General features: G+C 38.9%; 1 protein-coding gene across 1 annotated transcript in view; it reads left to right on the forward strand.

Annotated features, from left to right (window-relative positions):
* ADGRG4 (adhesion G protein-coupled receptor G4) overlaps window positions 1-25,647 on the forward strand; it is a 169,842-nt gene that overhangs the window by 12,344 nt on the left and 131,851 nt on the right. The window contains exon 2 of the mRNA XM_058291365.2: window positions 11,147-11,740. Coding sequence (XP_058147348.1) covers window positions 11,147-11,740 — 594 coding nt within the window. The remainder of the gene's footprint in view (window positions 1-11,146; window positions 11,741-25,647) is intronic.

The raw sequence follows: 25,647 nt of genomic DNA on the forward strand, positions 1-25,647 counted from the left end.
AGACACTGAGCATCTTTCCATGTGAAAGAATGGATATTTTGTCTGACAATACTCAGAGCTCTTGGTCTGGAAAATTATTCCTGCTGGACTCTGAAGCATACATTTCTTTCTTTTTTATTTTTACAGACTCGTATTTCCTTGAGTTGGCAGCCATGGTGCTTCTGTATCCAGCTTAGGATTGATCAGAAAATCACATATGATACCATGTTTTTTTGAGTGACTGAGACTGTAATTGTCCTCTATACACTCAGGCAGTAGGTTGCAGAGATTTCATTCATCAACGCTGAAAATAATGATGAGGAATTGTATAGGTTGAAGAATATGTCTGGAATGCTGTTTTCCCACTGTTGTAAGCTTCCCAGATATGGATGTGATTCTATGCTATTTGTTTGTTTGTTCGTTCGTTCGTTTGTTTTATTACCTAGGCTCTTTAGAGTTAGTCTGCATGTCAAGGATTATGGGAGCTGTTAACATCACAACAGATTTAGGAGAGGCAGAGGACCTAGTAATTCAGCTCCCAGGTAATAATCTGCAGTTTTTCCTCTTCAGGAAATCACTACTCTGTATACCCAATTACCCAAGCCTTGGAGTCATTCTACATTCTTGCCTTTCTCTCACCTTCCACTTGGAATTCATCATTTAGTCCAGTTCATGCTACTTATAAAATATGTCCCAAATATGACAACTTCTCTTTTTACCATCTCCATTGCATCTGCCATGTCATGAGCCACCACCATCTTCTCCCAGATCTCTTCAGTAGCCTCCTAACTGGTCTTCATGCTCCCACACTTGCTCTACTACAAAGCAACCACAGTGATGCTTTGGTCAAGTCACACCACGTCGTGCCTTTACTCAAAATCCGCTAATAACTTCCAATCACAATTAAAATACAATCTAAGCTCTTTGTTAAAGCCTAAAAAGTACTTCATGATCTGGCTTCCAACTATCTCTTGGGCCTCATTTTCTACCATATTCCCCCTCTCCCACTCTACTCCAGACACACTGGCTTCCTTGCTACTCCTTGAATATGCTAAGTACATGCCTGACTCAAGGCCTTTGCCCATGCTGTTCCCTATGTGTGGATTACTCTTAACCCACATCTTTGTAATTCTAGCTTTTTTCATCCTTCAGAATTAAACTAAATGACTCAGAGAGGCCTTTCTTAACCACCTTCTGTAATGTGGACATTCCTGTCCCCCTGATCTTCATCCACTCCCATGATCTAACTCATTAAGTTATTATCCTCCTCAGAACACTTTTCACAATCTGTAATTCTTTTGTTTACATGTTTATTAATGTAAACCAAGGTCAGGAAACATTTATGTCTTATTCAATACTCTGTCATTGCATTCTAACACTGACACATAATTGGTGCTCAATGACCATCTTTGTTGAGTAAAGAATTATCCAGGTGACTTCTGGCTTTTTAAATAAGGTCACCCATTTTGTTGGGTGACACATGGGCTTCAAGCCAAAGATTTGAGGTTCCAATCACATTACCTACATGGGGGTAATTTCTATGCCTACTGTTCCAGGAAGAACTCTTGCAAGTCACACATGTAGTCAGCAGCCTGGGTACTTGGAGGAAGGTATGTGTTGTACAGAAAATTCTATGATGACTGGTGACAGACATGTGACTCAAGGTTGGCTGCTTCTGTATATGGAAGGCCAGGTTAACCCAAGGATTAGCCTGGTTAATCAAAGTATCTGTGGGAAGTATGAGTAGTAGGTGGTAGGTAGTAACTCTTGTTCTCTGTGGTTGTCTATATTATGGCCATGGTGATGTGGGTAATGGAGCTCCCCAGTACCAGGAACCTATCTATTGTATCTACTCTGACAGCCCTGGGTCTGCCAGACAAGGACTGGGTCTGCAAAGTTCTTCAACTCTCCAGAACATTCATTTGCAAGGATTTGTGATATTAAGAGTCAGAAGAACTCTTGTTCTACCTCCATTTTATCAGTGGTTGATGGCATTTCCCAGCTGAGGTAGGTATGATGTACCCTGGGAAGAGTTACTCACCCTTGGAGTAGCCAGATTTTCCTCCGTATAAACACATCCAATGCTTCTGATGGGTCCCTTCTCCCAAATCTGTTCTGCCTCTTCTCCCTTCTCAGATAGGAAGTATTGCCAGGTGGTTATCTGCACCTTGAGCCTTATACAGACACTGATGTTCTGTCAGGCTGTCTAGAATCATAAATATTATATAAAAAAAGAGGATGAAGGCCACCTCATGTGGGAGAGGCAGTGACCAGGTCATGCCCACAATGCCTAACCACAGACCTACCTTGTTTGTCTCGTCCTTCTAAGATGGTGCAGGGTAGTATATCTGGAATCTCAGCCCACAACCTATGAAACAATTAAACATTTCAAGGAGACATTTTGGCAAGAGAGGGCAGGAAAACCAGTATAGAAAATATCGTATGATTAATTAACTCTGTCTTCAGTAGAATATAAAGGGGCAGCTTTATTGAGATATAATTCAAACACCATACAATTTACCATTTTAAAGTGTACAGTTCAATGGGTTTTAGTATATTCTTAGTTTTACTCACTGACTTAAAAAAATGAGACTAACTTGGGGTATGGTAGATAGAAGGATTCTTCTCTGATCTTTTGACAAAAGTCCTTTAAGAGAGTAGGGTATTAGTTCAGTTTGCAGTTCAGAACTTCACATTCTATGTCAGATATCTCACCCACATTCCTGCTACATTTCACAGAGGACAGCCCTCTGCCTGCCCACCCACAAGCCTCCAATTGAGTACTGTAATACAAGGTATAACCATTTATTCAGTAAAAAATCTATTAAGAGCCTACTAGGTGCCAATTATTATGCTAGGCCCTGGACACTGGCATCAGGGAGCAAGACACTGATTATGTTACTGTTATGAAAAAAATCATATATGATTTGGAGCATTCTGGGAAGGAACTGGCATTGTTTAATGCTCCATTCTGCTTGAAAATTAAACATGACATCACCAGGAAAAGAAATAGGCTGGCATAAGAGCTTTGGAGTTTAGAAAAAGGCAAAATAAAATTACTTATAGAGTAACCATTGAGGCAAGAGGTTTATTTACTCCAGGTACATTCAAAGAAAGGCCCTGCCACTCAGGGGTGTCCCCTGCATAGGGGAGGCCCATGCACAAGGAGTGCACCCCATAAGGAGGGCCACCCATCGCAAAAAAATTGCAGATCACCCAGGAGTGTTGCCACACACACGGAGAGCTGATGCAGCAAGAGGACACAACAAAAAGACACACAGATTCCCGGTGCTGCTGACAAGAATATAAGCAGACACAGAAGAACACAGCGAATGGACACAGAGAGCAGACAAATGAAGGGGGGAGGGAAGGGAAGGGGAGAGAAATAAATAAAAAAAGAATAAATCTTTGGAACAAAAAAAGAAAGACTATCAAATCCCAGAGCCATTTTAGAAGAAATGGAAAAGCTGATCCTAAAATTCATACAGAATTGCAAGGGACAATGAATAAGCAAAACAATTTTGAAAAAGAGGAACAAAGTTGGAGGGCTCACACATCCTAATTTTGAAACTTACTAGAGAGCTACAGTAATCAAAACACTGTGGTCCCAGCATTAGGACAGACAAATAAACCAGTGGAATAGAGTTTAGATTTCAGTAATAAAACCCACACATTTATGGCTAATTGATTTTTTTAAAGATTTATTTTGTTTATTTCTCTCCCCTTCCCACTCCACCGGTTGTCTGCTCTTTGTGTCAATTTGTTGTGTGTCCTTCTGTGTCTGCTTGCCTTATCAGACAGCACTGGGAAACAGCATCTCTTTTTTTTTGGTGTCATCTTGCTGCATCAGCTCTCCCTGTGTGTGGCGCCACTCCTGGGTGGGCTGCACTTTTTTTCACGTGGGATGGCTCTCCTTATGGGGCACGCTCCTTGTTTGTGTGGCACCCATACGTGGGGGTGCTCCCGTGTGACATAGCACTCCTTGCGCATGGCAGCACTGCGTATGGGCCAGCTTACCACACGGGTCAGGCAGCTCTGGGGATTAAACCCTGGACCCTCCATATGGTAGATGGACGCTCTATCAGTTGAGCTGCGTCTGCTTCCCTGGCCAATTGATTTTTAAAATATTTTTTATTACATAAGTTGTGAACTTACAAAACAATCATGCACATGTGTAGGGCCAATAGATTTTTGATAGGGGACCAAATCTGCTCGATAGGGAAAGAATGATCTGTTCAACAACTAGTTCTAGGGAAACTGGATATCCACATGTAAAGGAATGAAGTTGTACTCCTAACTCACGCTATATAAAAAATTAACTCAAAATAGAGAAAGCACCTAAATGTAAGTGTAAAAGCTATAATTCTTATAAGAAAAACTTAAAGGTAAATCTATAACACCTTGGAATTAGCAATGAATTCTTAGAAATGACACCCAAAGTACAAGCAACAAAAGAATAAATGGGGAAGCGGATTTGGCCCAACGGATAGGGCATCCGCCTACCATATGGGAGGTCCAATGTTCAAACCCAGAGCCTCCTGACCCATATAACGAGCTGGCCCACACGTAGTGCTGCCATGTGCAAAGAGTGCCATGCCATGCAGGGGTGTCCCCTGCATTGGGGAGCCCCACGTGCAAGGAGTGTGTCCTGTAAGGAGCAAGGAGAGCCGCCCAGCATGAAAAAAGTGCAGCCTACCCAAGAATGGCGCCGCACACATGGAGAGCTGATGCAACAAGATGATGCAACAAAACGAGACACAGATTCCTGGTGCCACTGACAAGAATACAAGTGGACACAGAAGAACACACAGTTAATGGACACAGAGAGCAGACAACTGGGGGGGGCAGGGAAGTGGAGAGAAACAAATAAAAAAAAAGAATAAATAGATAAATTGGATTTCATTAAAATGAGAAATTAATGGGCATCAAAGGGTACTATCAAGAAGTGAGAAAAAGACCTACAGAATTGGAGAAAATATTTTCAAATCATAAATCTGATAAAGGTCTAGTATCCAGAATATATAAAGAACTCTTACAATTCAACAATAAAAAGACAGTGAGTAAAGAACCCGAGTAGACATTTTCTGAAGAAGATAGACAAGAGATAAGCAAGCATATGAAAAGAAGCTCAACATCATTAGTCAAAGCCAAATCAATAGTAGTAATGTTTTGATGATGCTCTTTCAAAGTTTGTAAGAATTGTTTCACAACAATGCAAGGTGTTGGTGGTATGGCAATGTATGGAAGCCCTGTATGATGATATGCATGTTTGTTTTGTAAGTTCACAACTTTTACTAAGCACATAATTTATGGGAAAAAAGCACATAAAAACCACAGTGTGGTACCACTTCACACACAGTACAATGGCAACAACAACAACAACAACAATACTAATAATGAAAGGGAAAAAAGTTTTCGTGAGGGTGTGAAGAAACCAGAACTCACATACATTGCTGGTGAGAATGTAAAATGGAGCAACAACTGTGGAAAACCCGTTGATGGTTCCTCAGTATTTTAGTTTACTAACTCCTAAAACAAATACCATGGTTAGTTTAAACAATGGGAATTTATTATCTCACTGTTTTGAGGCTAGGAGAAGCCCAAAATTGAAATGTCAGTAAGGTGATGCTTTCTTCCCAGAGACCGGCATTTGCAGGCTACCTGCCAGGCATCCTTGGTCCTTGGCTTTGCTGTCACATTGCACTGCATATGGCCACATCTTCTCCTTTCTCCTCCGGGTTCTGTTGACTTCTAGTTTCTGGCTGCTCCCTGTGGCTTCTCACTGTATGTCTAAAGTCCTTCTGCTTATAAAGGACTCCTGTAGTCCAGATTAAGGCCCAACCTCATTCCATTGGGCCACACCTTAATTGAAGTAATCTCATAAAAGTTCCTTAGTGTGGGTTCACACTATAGGAATGGATTAAGATTAAGAACATTTTTTGAGACATAACTCCAAGCCACCACACTCAATAAGTTGCACATAGAATTACCAAATGACTCAGCAATTCCACTCCTAGGAATATATCCAAAAGAACTGAAAACAGGTATTCAAACAGAACGAATATTCAAAGAATCACTATTCACAATAGCCAAAAGGTGGAAAAAAAGCAAATATCCATTAACAGATGAATGATTAAACAAAATGTAGTATATCAGTACAAAGGATATTATTCAGCCATGGAAAGAAATGAAGTACAGATACAAGATACGACATGGATGAACCTGGAAGATATTATGCCAAGTGAAAGAAATCAGACACAAAAGTCCACATATGGTGCAATTCCATTTATATGAAAAGCCCAGAAAAGGCAAATCCATAGTGACAAGAAATCAGATTAGTGGTTGTCAGAGGCTTGGGGAAGAGGAATGGGAAATGACTTCTAAATGGGTACAGGGTTTCCTTTTGGAGTGATGAAAATATTCTGGAATTAGTTAGTGGTGATGGTGGCACACCATTGCAAATACTAAATGCTACTTTAAAGTGGTTAAAGTGGTGAATTTTATGTTATGTGAATTTTGCCATAATAAAAATAAAGTGATGCTGGCACTCTCGGGCTATAACATAGCCATTTAAATGAAGTTTATGATAAGGTTTTCCTAACGTGGGCAATGCTTATGTCATATTGTTAAGTGAGAAGAGCAGCGTAGCAAATTTTACACACAAGATGCTCTCAGCCATATTGAAACTAGCAAAACGTGTGCAAGGGCAAAGAAAGCCAGAGGGAATATATCAAAATGTTAATGGTGGTTGATTGTTTTTGGGCCAACTGTTCTCATCTTTTTACCTTCGAATAGTTTCCACTTTTTCTTTGAAAAACATGTATAGTATTACTTTTATAATGGAAAAGACACCTCTCTCTTTTTTAAAAGTGGAGTAAACATAAATGCAATTTAAAATAAAAGGAAACTGCAGATAGAGGTGAAGAGACACAGAGGAGCCAAATCGAGAGAGAACACGCTTCAGGGGAGCAATCATGCAATTTGGACGTGAAAATTGCCAGGGAACAGATGGCAGTGTCCAGGCAGACATCTGCAATGGATAACGAAATAATATGCAAAGACACAAGTGGCCTTTGAAACAGGCCCTTGAGAGACCCGGCAGAAATCACTGCTTGCCTGGCCAAACAGAAGGGCCAAGCCCCTCTCTTGCCTCATCACAACCCAGCCTCCTCGGAGCCCCGCTGGGGACCTGGAGGTTGCAGTAGGGCTCAGAGCAGATGTGCGTGTATGTGTGAGGCTGCAGTAGAGGTTATGGTTAAGGACAAAGACTTCTAATAATGGCACTGGCAAGCATTGTAGTTGACATTTACATGGTAATCGCAATCTACAAACGTTTTCACGTATAGAAACAAACATTACTTATTATTGCATCATCTTTTATAACGGCCCTGTGATGTAGGTAATTATTATTTCTATCCTACCATCAAGGAATGGGGCACAGATAAGTGACATGAGTTTATTTATACTTATATAGTGCTCACTCTTTGCCTGGCACTGTTCTAAGCCTTCACATGCATGAGTTGCTCATGTTCACATGACTATTGTATTAGTCAGTCAAAGGGGTGCTAAAGCAAAGTACCAGAACTCTGCTGGCTTTTATAAAGGGTATTTATTTGGGGTAGAAGCTTACAGTCACAAGGCCATAAAGCATAAGTTACTTCCCTCACCAAAGTCTGTTGCCACGTGTTGGAGAAAGATGGCTGCTGGTCTCTGCGAAGGTTTAGGCTTCCTCTTCCTCCTAAGGCCCTGTGGTCCCAGCTCCTTCCATTCTCAGCTGTAAGCTAGGATAAAGCTTGTCTCTCCCCCTGGAGCCCATCAAATATCAGGCCTGCCCAATCTCATGCTACAGAGGACAAACATGTCTTTTGTTTGTCAGGAAGGTGATTTACTGTGAGTACACAAGCAGGGAACTGGGGGAATCATCCCCAAACCAGTTCAAAGTGAAAATAAGAACTAGGATTTTTATAGGGGAAAAAAATATGGGGTAGTTGAGAATAAAAACAAGAGAAAAAGAAACAAGTGATGCCAGGGGTTTTGTGAGGAGGGTACATGGAATTTCTCAGTCCTGTGTTGTCTCAAGCACATCCAACTTGTCCTTGATTTCAGTGGCTAATAAACCACTGCTTAGGTATTGTTGTGCATATACAAAGCCTTCATGGCTTCCTTCTCAGACAACTGCTCAAGACATCAAAATTTTGTCTCTGGGAAAAGTTACAGATTTACACCATTCTGTCTAGTTTTGCTTTGAGACGTTATCTTATTCCTGTAAGCAAAACTGAGGTCTGGTTAATATCCTTCAGGGACCTAAGTACAAAGAGTCAACTTCTAAAATTAGATGAATAGAAAACCATCTCAATTAGTTTTAGAATTTTCAAAGCTGCTTAAGTGAAGAAATTTTAATAAGCATTTTTCCAGCTATCAGTTAGTCAGGGGCAGAACTGGTATTCAAGTTGGGGTTTTCAGGCTGTACTACATTTGTAAGTAGAATTTGGCTCTGTCTGCAGAATTTCAAGTAAGGCAACAAGTGGTTCTATCTCTCTCTCTCTTTCTCTCCCCCTCTCTCTCCCTATCTATCTCTCTATCTATTCATCCATCCTAACTTTTTTCTGATATTAAATGTAATTCATGTTTGTTTAAAAAATTCTGTTACTGAAATAGGTGGTGTAGAAAGTAAAAATTCCTCTAAATCCTTCACCTGAAATAATCATTCTTAATTGTTTGATGCATGGTCTTCCAGATTTTTCCTATGTATATGCTAGCACATACATATTTTTTTCTTATTTTTTTAATAGGATAATACTGTAGCTACATTTATGTACCTCCTGTTTCATGTAATGTTAAGCCTTGGAAGTCTTTTTTCTGTATAGGTAACAATTTGTTTAACTATCTATCTATTAATAGACATACAAGTTTTCCAATTTTTCTCAATTTCAAGCTATAATAAATATCCTTGTACTCACATCTTTGTATATTTCTTTATAAATTGGTAGAAATGGAACTTCTGGGACAAAAGCATGTATACAATTATACACAATTAAAATATTCATGGATATTGGCAAATTGCCCTTCACAAAAAAGGCCGCACTAACTGGCACTTCCACTAGCAATGTACAAGACTGATTTCCCCACAGCTTTGTCAGTACTGGGTATTCTCCACTCTTCTAAAAATTTATCAATCTAAAAGGCAAAATTGATATCTCATTGTTTTAATTTGTACTTTAAAATAACAGCAATATCTTTTTATATTATTGGCCTTTATGTTTCTGATTTTTGTAAATTGCTCATTCATGTTCTTTGGTGACTGATTTTATATTAGTATATTGCAGAGAGGAGAGGCCCTTGTAGGCCATATGAAATTATGGTACATTCTTTTTTTAGGGACAAAGAAGCCCTGGAGATTTATATTCACCATAAACCAGTTCTTAAATGTTGTATTTGACGTCAGTTTGAAGGGCTGAACAGAAAAACAATGCTAATCAACAATAATTGAGGCTTGGGTTTCATAGCAATTATCATCTCATGGGATTAACTCTTGATTTATTAGCCTCATGAAATATGATAAGATAACATAATCACATAAATCAGGGACAGAGATAAGCATTTGCTCAACCTCATCCACCATGGACAGTCCAGAAATATCTCCCTGGCAGGTGGATGGTATGAGTTCCTGCATATGTGTGTGTGTGTGTGCACACCAGGTGAGTGTGTATGTGAGAGCGTGTGCATGGAAAGGTATGTACTTGTTTGCTTCTGGAAGGTGTTCAGTGGAAGAGAGGAGAGGAGGAATATTGCAGGGCCAGAAAACATCTGGAAGCTTTCATTTGCGGGCATCTCCCAGAAACAGGGAAATAGTTACTTCCTGACAGCCTCTCAAGTGTGCGGCAATGGCTGTCAGTGTTTTAGAGTGGTGGTCCCAGAGTTAAAACCCTAATTCAGGAAGAAGTTAGAATTCCACTCTGCCATAAACTCCTTTTTTGGTTTGGCTTGGACTGGCCTGGGCCTGGAACTAGGTTGATGTTAGGCATTCAGATGTTTGCCTAGTGACCTAGGGATGTGAGGTTTGTAGTGCTGATAGTATTATATCATTAAGCGGTTTCCTATGAGACAACGGGCACACCCAATTATAATTTTCATAGCTATTGCCAAAAGACTATATCGATGGACAAGCCCACCAATTATGTTTGAGAGGGCTTTACATATATCAACTGACTTAACCTTCAGTCTTGTGAGATTGGTAGGTAGAAGCTACTAACTGGCATAGACTATAATGTAAATGACGCCCCCTAGCGCTGTGCAGGGCAGTCTTCACACTAATACATACAACACTGTGACCCTGAATTCCCATTTTACTGAAGCAAACATTGAGACATCAGGAGGTTAAAGTATGTGTTCAGAGTCACACAGCTGATGAATATCAGAGCTGAGAGTGCGACCCAGGCTGGATGACTCCAGAGTCAATATCAGTTGGGTCCATGGCTATGTAAAGCCCCTTAAAGCTGACACAGCCCTCCTTGTGAGGAGATGGAAAGAGGGAAGTCAGAATATACTCAGGGCAGTACCATCTCTCCTGTTTCTGAGTCCAAACAGAAGCTCTGGAGCTTCAGTATTGTCTAGTTGGTCACTCTTCAGGCCTCTGTCAGTACCTTTCAATGAGAAGCAGTCTCCGGAGACAGACTAAATCAGGTAATTTGGCTCAGGAAAAGGCATTGGAGAAATAAATTGCTATCGCACCATGAATATAATAAGGCAGTTAAGTGGATGGAAATAGTTGTCTTTTGATTATATGAGTGAGGATTCTGTGCAGCAAATTTTAAGTCTAAGCTGTTGTTTCCTTGCCCTCCCCTCAACTAGACATACACTTCTAACTGCCTCTCCAAGCTGTCCAACTGGTATGTGTTCTGGAAACACTAATCTAACTTTACATATTGGCCCCAGCAAAATATAATTAGGAAGAGACTCTCCTGCCAAAAAAAGAAATCACATGCCGATGTCAAATAGAAACGATTTTTGTATATCTACTCTTTTGGTTTATTTGCACCAGTACTGGCTCATAGTATTGTTGCATAATCCAGATATGACAATACAGCAATAGAAGATGATAAAATTAGGTTTTTTTTAGGCTAAAATTTCATTTTATTTCTCTTTCCATTTTCCCAAATTTGAACAGATGCACTTTCACTAAAAGGAAAAAAGCTGGATTTTTATGGAAGAGATGACACATACGCAAGCCTGACCAATACCATTCCTGAACTCAGCCGATTCACAGCATGCGTTGACCTGGTGTTCACAGATGACAACTCAAGTGATTGGATGGCCTTCTCTTATATTACTAGTAACACCTCCCTGGGACTTGCAGGAAACCACCAGCAGCTAATACTGTACAATTTGGGCAAGACCCTTTTAATCCCTTACCGTCTGGCACCATTTCGATGGCATACAATATGCTTGATCTGGGATGGTGTGAAGGGCAAGTTAGAGCTCTTCTTGAATAAAGATAGATTACTGGTAATGATGGATAAACCACAAAACATGACACCTAATGGGACTCTGGTCCTAGGGCACCTTCTCCAGAATGGGGACGGTCAGATTAAGAGTGTGGTGCCTAGCTTCACCGGTAGCTTGTACTACTTTCAACTCTGGGACCACATCCTGGAAAACAAGGAGTTTTCGAAATGCTTACGTGGAAACGTAGTTAGTTGGGAAGAAGACGTTTGGCTCATCAACAAGATCATCCCCACTGTTGACTGGAGACTGCGCTGCTGTGAGTAACTTATGCATTTTTCCTTCTTAGCAAGGGTAGCATTGATACAGTACTCCTATGCTTGCTGTTCTAAACAACCTATGCCCAGACTAAAGCTTTGGCTTGCTCAGAGGGCCCAAAGTCTGCCACTCTTTTGTCATCTACTTTTTAATGTACAGCAAGCCCTGTTTTCTTGTATTTTTAATTTTGATATAATCTTAGGCACAGAAAAATAGCAAGACGAGGACAAGGAATTCTCATGTATTCTTTTCCCAGATTCACCCACTGTTAACATTTCCCCCATAAGCTTTATCATTCTCTCTCTCTTTCACAGACACACACACACGCACACACACACATATTAGAGTAAGTGATGGATATGATGCCTTGTTACCTCTAAATATCTCAGTATGCATTTCCTAAGAATAAGGATGTTCTTTTACATTATACAGTATAATTATAAAAATGAAGAAATTTATCATTAATACAGTACTAATATCTAACCCACAGTCCCTATTCAGATTTAGTCAATTCTCTTATCTTTTGCTTGGCCCAGGATCCAATGCAGGATCATGCTCTGTATTTAGTTTTATCTCTTTAGATTAGAATCTGGAATAGATCCTCAGTCTTCCATGACACAGACATTTTTAGCATACAGTCCAGTTATCTTGTAGAACATCCCTCAGTTTGGGTGTGTCTAATATTTCCTTATGATTAGATTTAGGTTGTGAATTTTTGGCAAGAATACCACAGAGGTGATGTTTGTGCTCTTCTCAGTGCATCTTGCCAGCAGCCATGTGATGGCAACTTGCCCCCCCCATTACTGGTGATGTTGGCCAGGTTGCAAAGTTGCTATTTTTTTCTTTTTCCATTAGTAAGTAATTTAAGCGGGGAATATTTAGAGGCTATGTAAATATCTTATTTGTCATAAAAGTTTGATCCAATATTTTTGCCTCTATTGATTATTTTGGTTTAAATCAATTATGGCCGTGATGGTTGCAAAATGATAATTTTTAAAACTCCATCATTCTTTCTACATCTGTTAGTTGGCATTCTCTTGTAAGGAGGAGCTTTCTCTTCTTTCACATTTGCTTGCTTCTTAATTAATTAAAGTTGTTTATTTATATCAGTATGAACTCATGGATTCTTATCTTATTCAATGGGTTACAATCTGTTACTATCATTTATTTTAATGCTCAAATCGGCCCAGTTTTGGCCAGTGGGAGCCCTTCAAGCAGGCTTCTGTGTCCCTTTGACATGTTCTCATCACGTTTCGAGCACTTTCTTACTTTTTGCACAAGATGTTCCCGGCTCATCTTGTACTTTTCCTGCTCAACCCAAGAATCAGTCATTTAATCAAGGAGCATGGCTTCCTTTTAGTCAGGGAATGGTATTTATAAACCAATTCACTTTTAGAGTGGTGATGATAATGGAGAACTGGTTGGACCGGAATTCGTGAAAGAAAACTGGCTTCTTGGAATTACATATGTTTTCCCCTTCTCTCCCATTTTGAGAAGAGGCAGGGTTGCTTTTCTCTGTACAACCCTACTCTCCCCTCAGATCCAAACCTTTCCACCATCACTGGCAGCAGTCCTGAAGTGTGGGGAAGGTCAATGATGATAACATCAAGATAGGATGTTTTTCTCATCCTGAAATGTTAGAGGGGTATTATTTACCCTTTTTATGTTTTTCTAATGTGTGGATGGGGGGAATAGGAAGGGATTGGGGGCTAGACCCATGCCTAATAGTGCTCTTATAGGCTATGGGGATATGTTTTCTTCAGATGGTCTGGATGCTGTTTGAGTTAATGGCAGAGGCACATTCCAGGCAAATTCTGAGGTTTTCTTTTTTTTTGAGATTGGATCAATGCAAGAGAACAGAAAGCTATTCCTTTGTGCTACTATCTGAAGGCATTTGATTTCTCTCTTTTCTGAGGCCTTGAAAATAAAAGAATAATCCTAGCTGGTTCTGATTACAAAACTGATCTAGGGACTATTAGGTTAAGCCTGCACAGTTCACCTAAAGTACTTGAAAGCAACTTTATCTTTGAGCTAAGGAACCGGAAGTATGGCCCTATTAAATCCATATGTTTAGCAGTGGTCTTTGAAAGTCTGCTTTGGCCAGCTAATGGCCATGGCCTTTCTTACCACTTTGCTGGTAAATAGTTAAGCTTAACTGACTTAGAGTGCTAGATAACCTTCATTTATTTGCTCTTTGGTAACACTTTTGAGTCTATTGAGTCCTGGTGGCCATAATGCACAAATAATCCAACTCAACGAAAGGAAGCACAACCTAAAACTGACACTCAAGCAAAAAGTATAGAAAATGTTATCTCTACTATTCAGGTTTCTTCAGGTGTTCTTTCCAAAAACCAGGGCTTCCTAATCTGGGTCCAGAAGGACCTTCAAGGAATTGGTGAAGCCCTTAAAACTGTATGCAACACTAGAAATGAAAGGTGATATTTTTTCCTGAGGACAGAGTTCATTGTTTCCATCGCACTGTAAATTAACAATATGCTAACTTCTACCCTTTACTAAGTTCTTAGCATGTGCATTGGTATTTTATAGATGAAGAAAGGTTCAGAGAGGTTAAATAAATTGCCTAAGGTCACCCATCCAATAAGGATTGGAGCAGGGATTTGAACGAAGATTTGTCTGGCTGCAAAGCCCATTTCTTTTCACCCCCACACCATGTAGGGCTATCTCAAGGGAGTCTGTGGTTCCCAAAATGTTATGAACCACTATCTTAGAAGCTTCCTTTGAAAGAGATTGCTGGTGCTGATAACCCACCTGGAAAATAAGGCTATGAACTACAGCCACTGCCCATCTCATGGAAGGAGCCTCACCATAGAATTTCTCCTACCTGTCTTAGCTGAGTGACATCTAGAAAAAGCGGGGCCACCATATGAATAAATATGACTGATTACTACTTGTCTGTCTTTAGCTTTTGCCTAATAAATTGATATTTATGGTCCATAGAAGGATTACAACTTTTAAAAATAAATTTTAATGAGCACATTGCTAGGTTACAAATCTCAATAAATCTATTTACACATAAATTATATATTTATTTATGAGAACAAGGCTTTTGAGGAACATTTGCTGAAAACCATGAAACCTATCTGGGTTTAATAAACAAGTCTTCACTATAGTTGAAGTGTGTCAGGAATATTTAAACAGCATAGTGATAAATAATAACAACAATACCATTGCTACTCATTAGTAATTTAGTTTGGGAATTGCTTTTAAGCATTTTTTCTTTATTTTTGAAAATTACAAATGCAACACATTATGGTTATGAATAAAATAAACTCAAACAATACTGAAATATAAAAAGTTTAAAAGTAAAATTTCATCTTTCTATGAAGGTGTCTATTGTTTCAGTTTTTTTCCTATGAATTTATAAGCATAAGTGTGTGTATGTGTGTGCATGGGTGTGCATACTTTTAAAAAACAAAAATAAGATATATGTATAAATTATTTCACACCTTGATTTGTTTTGTTATCATGGACTCATTAGTACATTTGTATCCAGGCCATCAATTTTTAGGGCTGCATATATTCCATTGTGTAGAGGTACTGTAATTTATTTAATTAATCCATCATTGCTATGCATTTAAATTGCTTCCAGTTTTTTGCAGTTTCAAACAATGCTGCAATACATTTCTTTGTACATTCGTCTTGGTATACTTGAGTTTTAATTTCATAGGACACATTCCTAAAAGTAGAATTTCTTGGTAAAAGCTATAAGCTTTTACAAATTAAATTCATTTATCAGTTTTTACTAGTTATTTCATTTATTTAATTATTTATTAAAAATCTAATTTATATTTTAAATGAAAGTACAGATACACAGAACAAAAAATTTTAAAAATACATAAAAGTGTATCAAAAGTAAAAGTTTCGGGAATTGGCTGTGTCTCAACGAATTGGGCTCCCGTCTACCATATGGGAGGTCCTGGGTTTGCATCCCAGGGCCTTCTTGTGAAGGCAAGCTGGACCACACCCACAGAGAGCTGAAGGCCCATGCCCTTGGAGAGCTGGCACAGCAAGATGACACAACAAAGGGAAATAAGCAGACACAGAAGACGTGCAGTGAATGGACACAGAGAGCAGACAGCAAGCAAGCCGCAATGGAGGGTGAGATAAATAAAATAAAAATAAATCTTTTTTAAAAAAGTAAAAGTTTCCTTTCTTTTCAATCCATAACCCCATGCGTCTCTCTTCCAAAGTAAGGATTATTAACAATTTTTTATGTATCCTTGCAGAAAAAAAATTAAAACTTTGGTTTCCATGTAAATGATTTGGATTTTTTCTCCTTCCAGCAGTTGGAATCATCATTATGTGGATAGTCTTCTATTTTTTTCATTTAATACTATATTTTGGAGATCTTTCTATATCAGAAAATATAGAGAATCCCATTTATTTGGGGGGTGCTAAATAGGTATATGCTATAATTTATTTCAAGAACTTTCTTCAAAGGACATTTAAGTTATTTCCAGTTTTTAGCTGTGAAAAAGTCTACAAGACTTTAAAATATAAAGGGTAGTGATAGAATTAGAAAAGAAATTTCTCAAAGCAACCATTAGGGACTGACCATAAGCTAAAATCCTCTCTAGGTAAGGTGAGCATAATTTCCCAGTCTTGGCTCAGACACACAATCCAACCAAGGATTTGTTCTGAACTGCAAATGTATGAAGATGAAGAGTTTTCAAAAGGCATATTGATTAAATTACTCTTAGACATTTTATAAATCCCTTTTGTTCTGAAAAAAATGAAATAACATGAATTGAGTCCGTCCTGGAAAATCTACACTGTATCAAAACATAGGGTCCCTGAATCTGTGGGGCCATTGTTTTGCGAAGGCTAACCAATTAATCTAATGCTCTAGTTGCTTTGAATTATTTTTTGAGCTGACTATTCTTAAAATATGCAGTGGATGATTATAGTTTATGTACTTTTTAAGGCCTTTGTTTGACCTGTTATTAAACCCTCTAAGCAATTATAGGCTCTGATAGAAAAGGTTCCATAGTGATGGGCTCTACTAGCTACAAGGCAATTTGGTTTTGCCCTTGTACATCAATTCTCTGGGCTACCCTCATTTGTCATCATGAAAGATAAGCACAAGCTGTTTGTAGTTCACGCAAAACCTCCTTATTTATATTCCGCTGCACATCGTGACATTCTTCTATCGACCCTGAGATGGAAGCTCTACTCCATTGCTCTATCGCAGGATTCATTTTTCATGTGGTTTCCTGAAAACAGAATGCAGACACCATTTTGAAATTTTTTTCTCATCATCTTAAAGATGCTTATTTCATATTTTTTTCTACCCCACAGGCAGATGTGTCTGCAGTTTCTGGTCACCATTATCTCTCACAAATTTAATAAACACACTGTGAATTATATTTACAGAGGTCATGATTGAAAGAAAAACCAGATGTGATATGTGGGCTAGAAAAACACACAGATTTAATATGAGGTGATATACCCAAATCACAACCAGAATTTGGTACCTTAGCAAATGTCCTACTTAATATTCTGTTGGCGGGTACTTCTGCAAGAAAATGCTTCATAAATATTCAGCTACTCTATACTTCTGTTCTCCAGTACCCAGTGATTACAATAATACAATTTTGTCTACAGTGAAGGAGAAAATGACAATTAAGCACACAGGCCCCTATGAATTAGCATGGATTATCTGCACTTTAAAATACAGAGAAAGCAAGGCTCATGCAAATAATTTGTGCTTGTGATTACCTGTTCACAAACAGGAACAGAGTGTATGTGACAAAACATGTTTGTGAGCCCTCCAGAGATAGAGATTGGACTCCATGGCTTCTGTGGTCCTTTTGACTGGACCTTCAGTTATAACTAACTGCGAAGTGTGGGGATTTGCATTTGCTTTTATTTTTTTATTTTTTTTATTGACTTTGTAATAATATTACATTAAAAACATATATATGAGGTCCCATTCAACCCCACCCCCCCACCCCACCTCTCCCCCCCCCCCCAGCAACACTCGTTCCCATCATCATGACACATCCATTGCATTTGGTAAGTACATCTTTGGGCACCTCTGCACCTCATGGTCAATGGTCCACATCATGGCCCATACTCTCCCCCACTCCATCCATTTGCTTTTTTTCATTGAAATTTTATTGAGATAATTGTAGATTCCCATGCAACTGGAGATCCCTTGAATACTTTTCCCAGTTTTCCTTGAAGGTAACATTGTGTAAAACAACAATATAATATAGCAACTAGAATACTGACATTGGCACAGTCCACCGTACTTATTTAGATTTCTCCCATTTTACTTGCATTCGTGTGTGTGTGTGTATTAATTTCTATACAAATTTATTACCGGTTTGGGTTTGTGTATCTACTACCACACTACAAATACTGAACAGTTCCAACACTACAAGGATCCTTCATGTTGCCCTTTTATAACCACCCTCACTCCTTACTGTCCTCTTCTCACACACCTCCAAATCTCCACTCCCTATAAACCGAATCCCTGGTAACTAATCTGTCCACCATTTCTAAAGTTTTGTCATCTCAAAAATGTTATATAAATGGAATCATACACTATGTAACCTTTTAGAATTGACTTTTTCACTTAGCATAATTCTCTGGAGACTCATCCAGGTTGTTGCCTGTAACAAGAGTTCTTTTTATTGCTGAGTCCACGGTATGGATGTACCTCAGTTAGGTTAATTATTCACCTATTGTAAGCTACCTGGGCTGATTCTGTTTTTTGGTTATCACAAATAAGACTTCTATGAACATTTTTGTTTGGATTTTTGGGAGGATATAACTTTTCGTTTCTGTGGAGTATATACCCAAGAGTTCAATGGCTGGAATATATGGTAATTGACTGTTTAGTTTTATAACAAATTGCCAAACTATTTTCCAGAATGGCTGGATGATTTTGTATGCCCACCAACCAGTATATCTGTACCAGCATTTGGTGTTGTCAATACTTTTTGCTTAATTATTCTGATAAATGTTTAGTGAGATCTCACTGTGGTTTTAATTCGAATTTCCGTTATGGCTAATGGTGTTGAACATCTTTTCATGTGCTGATTTGCCATCTGTATATCCTTTTTGGTGAGGTGTTTTTTCACGTCTTTTGCCTATTTCCTTCTTGGATTGTTTGTATGTTTACTGTTGATTTTTGAGAGTTCTTCATATAGTCTAGACATTAGTCCTTAGTTACATATGTGATTTGCAAATATTTCTTCCCAGTCTGTAGATTGTTTTTATCCTCTTCACTTGGAGTATCACAGAGCAAAAACTTTTAATTTTGAAGCCCAATTTACCATTTTTTTTCCCGTTTAGTGATTATGCTTTTGGTATCAAGTCTGAGAACTTTTAGCTTATACCAAGATCACAAAGATTTTCTCCTGTCTTTTTCTAAAAGTTTTAGTTTTATGTTTTACATTTACTTCTTTTTTTTTTTTTTTTTAAATATTTATTTATTATTATTATTTTTTTTTAATTACATTAAAAAAATATATGAGGTCCCATTCAACCCCACCGCCCCCGCCCCCCACTCCCCCCACAGCAACACTCTCTCCCATCATCGTGATACATCCATTGCACCTGGTAAGTTCATCTCTGAACATCACTGCACCCCATAGTCAATGGTCCACATCATAGCCCAGACTCTCTCACGTTCCATCCAGTGGGCCCTGGGGGGATCTACAGTGTCCCGTAATTGTCCGTGAAGCACTATCCAGGACAACTCCACGTCCCGAAAACGCCTCCACATCTCATCTCTACCTCCCGTTCCCCACACCCAGCAGCCCCCATGGCTACCGTTCCCACACCCATTCCACATTTTCTCTGTGGACATTGGATTGGTTGTGTCCATTGCACACCTATGTCAAGTGAGGGCTTAGATTTCACATGGGTACTGGATGCACTCTTCCCGCTTCTAGTTGTAGACACTCTAGGCTCCATGTTGTGGTGGTTGACCTTCTTCAACTCCATGTTAGCTGAGTGGAGTAAGTCCAATAAGTCAAAGTGTAGGAGCTGAAGTCTGTTGAGGCTCTGGGCCTGGGTGTCATATTATCAGTCCAGAGATTCAAATCCCCTACATATATCTTAAACCCAGCACCAACTACAATTCCAATAAAGTAGCATGCAAGTCTTGTGAAAAGAGATCCCCTCTGAGTCCATTTCCATCACGCAGAAACACCAGCTCCAAAGAAGGGCCATCTGTCATGGCAGTGAACCCCTTCTGCCATGACCATAGAACCCGTGGGTCTCTTTATCCCTCAAAAGAACCAATACCTGGGGTTGTATCTACCTTATCTGTCTCTTAGACTCTGTTCAGTTGTACATAGGGGTATTCCTTCTGACAACCTCCAGACTCTTTTTTAGAGACTCACAGCCTTATAATCTCATTTCTCTTTTCCATTTCCCCCTTACATTAGGTCAAACCGCTTCCCGAAGTCATGTTATTATATGTAGATAGGTATATTCTGCTGTTCCGCATTGAATCTTTAATTCAAGGTCATTTTCTAGTTGCTTCTTCAGCTGGTATGTGGTAGTGATCCCTCGGTGCCAGGGAGGCTCATCCCCGGGTGTCGTGTCCCACGCTGGGGGGAATGCATCACATCTACACGCTGAGTTTGGCTGTGAGAGTGGCCACATTTGAGTAACATGAAGGCTGTCAGGAGGAAACCCCCAGGCACAATGCTACTCTAGGCCTTGTTCTTATTGCAGGTGCATAGGCTCAAAAGTGTAGCCATTAGTATCAAGAGCCCACTGTTGGGCCCTCCTTCCTTCCTGGTTCTTGCCGTTGCACCTGGAGGATTGCCGCTGCTCTCCCAGGGCCCACAACAGTGACCCCCCGGCCAGGAGCCCAGTACCCCCCCAGCTGTTGTTTTTAATTGTTTCCACTATGAGTATATATAGATATTACCATATACCCTGGGCATATGCCCTATATATACATTTACTTCTGTGATCCACTTGGAATTCGTTTTTGTATAAGTTGTGAGGTTGAGGTTTTCTCTTTTTTTTGGCCTGTGGATGTTGTGATGGTTTGAGACTTAATGTACCCAAGAAAATCATGTCCTTAGAGCTAATCCATTCTTGTGGGTGCCAACCAATTGGAGATGGGACCTTTGATTAGATTACTTCAGTTAAAGGCCTTTTGATTATATTATTTCAGATAAGGGCATTGTGATGATATTGCTTCAGTAAGGCATGAACTAGGGTGGATCTTAATCCTCTTACTGGAGGCCTTTATAAACAAGATGACTACAAAGAGAGACACAATGTGACAGTTTGAGTTTTGTGAATTCCAAAAAGCAAAAGACTATGTTTTAAGCTAATCCATTTCTGTGGGAGTGAGAACAATTTGACTGGATTACATCAGTGGGGCATGAGTCATGTTGAGTTTCCATCCTCTTGCTGGGTCTGATATAAAGGTGACACAGAGAAACAGACAGACATAGGAAAAGGGAACTTCCATGTTTATTTTACCATGTGAAGTTCAAGTATCTGAGGCCCATAAAGAGAAAAGCCCTATTCCTTTTTTTCTCACAGCTGAACTCCAAGAGACATTAGATTCTGGATGGGAAGGCAGAGACATTGTGGAGACCGGTCACCATATTGCTTCACCATGTAGTTGGACAACAGGATAAACAGTAGCTAATGTTGGTGAGAAAGCACCTCTGATGGTGCCTTGATTTGGAAATTTTTGCAGCCTCACAACTATAAACTTTTACCCCAATAAATCTCCTTTATAAAAGTCAAACCATTTCTGGTGCTTTGCATCAGCAGCCCTTTGGCAAACTAAAACAAAGAGAAACCCCCAGAAGCTGAGAGAGAAAGTCCCAGAATCCAGAAGATGAAATCAAAAGAACACAGAAGAAAGAATCTCGTGAAAACAGAGAGGGTGCCACAGAAACTGTTAAGGTGAAAGAGACGACGAGACCCAGAGGAGCAGGGAGATGCTGCCATTTGCCTTCCCTTTTGACAGAGGAGTCCAGGATCACTGGCAGTTGATCTTTGGGGAGAGAGCATCAATAATGTCTTGCTTTGAACACTTTTATGACCTCAGAACTATAAACTTTCAACCTAATAGATTTAATTCTAAGAGCCAACCCATTTCTGGTGTATTGCTTTTTGCAGCCATAGCAAACTAAAACAGATTTCTAATTGCTCCAGCACCATCAGTTTCAGACTACCCTTCCTCCATTGAATTGCCTTTGCACCTTTGTCAAAAATCAGTTGAGCATATTTGTGTGGTTCTATTTCTGGATTTTCTGTTCTGCTGCATTCCTCTATGTATCTGTTCCTCTGCCAACATCATGATGTTTTGATTGCTATAGCTATATATTAAGTCCTAATATTGGATAGAGTGATTCCTTATACTTTATTCTTCTTTTTCAAAATTGTTTTTACTATTTTAGGGATTGTGCATTTCCATACAAATTTTAGAATAAGATTGTCTGTGTCTGAAAAACACCTTGCTGGGATTTTTATAGGATTTGAGATAAACCTGTATGTAAATTTGGGAAACTAAATGTGGCTCAAGTGATTGGACTCCCATCTACTGTATGGGAGATTCAGGGTTCGATTCCTGGGGTCTCCTGGTGAAGGCAAGCTGGCCCATGCGGTGAGCTGGCCCGAGTGGAGAGCTGGCCCATGCAAACTTCTGGCCCATGCAGAGTGTCAGTGCAGCAAGATGACAGAACAAGAAAAGACATAGAGGAGAGACAATAAGAGACACAGCAGACCAGGGAGCTGAGGTGGTGCAAGAGATTGAGTACCTCTCTCCCACTCCAGAAGGTCCTAGGATCAGTTTCTGGTGCCACTTAAAGAGAAGACAAGAAGACACACAGAAGAACACACAGTGAATGGACAGAGAGAGCAGACAACAAGGGGTGGTGGTGGGGAGAAAGAAAGGAAGGAAGGAAGAAAGGAAGGAAGGAAGGAAGGAAGAAATGAAGGAAGGAAGGAAGGAATCTTTTATAAAAATTTGGGAGAACTGACTTCTTTACAATGTTGCCTTCCATTCCATGGGCATGGTAGTTCTCTGCACTTTGTAATTGTTTTCTTTTATTAACTTAATTAACATTTCATGATTTTTGGCATAACATTTTTTGTTAAATGTGTACTTAAGTATTTCATTTTCTTTTGATGCAATTGCAAATGTTAGTGTTTTCATAAATGCTCATTGTTAAGATATGGAAATAAAATTCATCGTTTTGTGTTAATTTTGCATTCTGCTACCTTAATTATCACACTTATTAGTTCAGGAGGGTTACTTTTGGTAGATTCCTTGGGATTTTCTATGTAGACAACCAGGTTGTATACAAATAGGGAAAGTTTGAATTCTTCTCCCAACTGCTTACCTTTTATTTCTCCATTAGATTATTGATATATTGGATTACTTTTGATTGATTTTCTAAAGTTTAACCAGCCTTGCATGCCCAGAATAAATCCCATTTGGTCACTGTGTATAATTCTTTTTATGCATTGTTGCATTCAGTTTTCCATTATTTTCTAGAGACATCTTGCCTCCAAGTTCTTGAGAGATATTTGTCTTTTCTTTTTTTTTTGCACAGTTTGTGTGGTTTTGATATCATGGTAATACTAGCATCAAAACTGAGTTGGGAAATGTTCACTCCTATTCTATTTTCTGGAATAGCTTGTATTAAATTGGTGTTAATTTTTCTTTGCTAGTAATCTGTGAAACAGTCTATGTCTGGAGATTTAATTTTTCAGACTTTTTCAATTACTAATTCAATTTATTTAATGGTTATAGGTTTCTTCAGATAGTCTATTTTATCTTGGCTCAGTTTTGGTAGTTTATGGCTTTCAAGGAACTATCCGTTTTTCCTAACTTGTCAAATTTATGAGCATAAAGTTGCTCATAGTATTTCCTTATCTTTTTTTAAAGATTTTTTTAAAAAATTCTCTCCCTTCCCCTCTCCCCCCTCCCAGTTGCCGGCTCTCTGTGTTCATTTGCTGTGTGTTCTTCTGTGTCTGCCTGTATTCTTGTCAGTGGCACCCAGAGTCTGTGTCTCTTTTTGTTGTGTCATCTTGCTGCATCAGCTCTCCATGTTTGTGGCGCCATTCCTGGGCTGGCTGCACTTTTTTCACACTGGGCACCTGTCCTTACAGGGTGCACACCTTGCTTGTGGGGCCTCCCTACATGGGGGACACCCCTGCGTGGCACGGCACTCCTGTGTGCATCAGCACTGCACGTGGCCCAGCTCATCACGTGGGTCAGGAGGCCTTGTGTCTTTCTGTAATTGATTTCTAGCTTGATTCCATTATGTTGAGAGAAACCAGTCTCATAATTTAAATTCTTTCAAATTTATTGAGGTCTGTTTTATAGCCCAGTATATGGTCTAGCTGGGTGAACATTTCTTGAGTGCTTCAAAAAATGTGCATTCTGCTGTTGTTGGATGGAGTGTTCTATAAATATCAGTTACCTCTTGATGGTTGATTGTGGTGTTCAGATTTTCTATATCCATGCTGATTTTCTGTCCAGTAGTTTTATCTGCTGCTGAGTGAGGAGTTTTGAAGTTCCCAAGTTTAATTATGGATTTGTCTATTTCTCCTTTCAGCACTTCAGTTTTTGTTTCATGTATCTTGAGGCTCTATTGTTTGGTGCATACACATTAAGTAACATTATGTCTCCCCAATGGATTAATCATTTTATCATTATGTACTGTCCCTCCTTGTCTTGATTAATTTTCTTTGCTTTGTAGCTGACATTACCAGATATTAATATAAGCACTTCTGCTTAAAAAAAACCCTATTTAAATAGTATATCTTTTTCCATCCTTCAACTTTCAGCCTACCTACATCATTATATTTGAAGTGTATTTCTTGTAAGAAGCATATAGTTGGGTCATTTTTTAAAATCCATGCTGCTGATTTCTGTCTTTTAGCAGGTATGTTTAGACCATTTATATTTAATGTAGCTGTTGATATGTTAGGTCTTAAGTTTGCCATTTTATTATTTGTATTTTATTTGTTTCCTCTGGTACTCATTTTTCTGTTTATTTATTTTTTCTTCCCATGGGTTACTTGAACATTGTTTAGAATTTCATCTTGATTTATTTATAGTGCTTGAATATATCTCTTTGTATTGTTATCTTAGTGGTTGCTCTGAGTACTACAATATGCATAAATGACTTATCACAATCTATTGTTATTAATATTTTACCATTTCAGGTGAAACGTGGAAGCCTAACTTCCATTTAGGTCCCTTTTTCCTTCTCCACTATTAAATTTCATTGCCTTGAGTATCAGATGATGTTATAATTGTCATCTCAATCATCAAGCATGAATTACAAAATTTATGAGGGAAAGGATAGTCTACTGTATGTATCCATATTTCTGTCCTTCTACTGCTCCTTCTTTCTTGCTCATGCTCCAAGATTCATTCTTTTATCATTTCCTTTCTGTTTGAAACACTTCTTTAACCAGTCTTTAAGCATAAGTCTGCTAGTGACAAATTCTTTGTTTTCCTTCATCTGAATATGTTTTTATTTCCACTTCATTCCTGAAGAATAGTTTTGCCAGGTATAGAATTCACAGTTGACAATTCTTTACATTCATCACTTGAAAAATATTGCAACACTTCCTTCTGGTTTCCATGGTTCCAGGTGAGAAATCTGCTGTCATTCAAATTACTGTTCTCCTCTAAGTAATGTATATTTTCTCTCTGGTTGCTTTAAAGACATTGTCTTTAGTTTTCAAAAAAATTAAGTATGATTTGTCTTGGTATGGCTTTCTTTGAGATTATCCCATTTGGGGTTCACTCAGCTTCTTAAATCTATAGGTTTGTGTCTTTCAACAAATTTTGGAAGTTTTCAGCCATTATTTCTTCTAATACTCTTTCAACTCCATAGCCTTTCTCCTCTCCTTCTAGGATTTTGATGATATGAA

The sequence above is a fragment of the Dasypus novemcinctus genome, chromosome X (genome assembly GCF_030445035.2).
Source record: "Dasypus novemcinctus isolate mDasNov1 chromosome X, mDasNov1.1.hap2, whole genome shotgun sequence".
Lineage (NCBI taxonomy): Eukaryota > Metazoa > Chordata > Mammalia > Cingulata > Dasypodidae > Dasypus > Dasypus novemcinctus.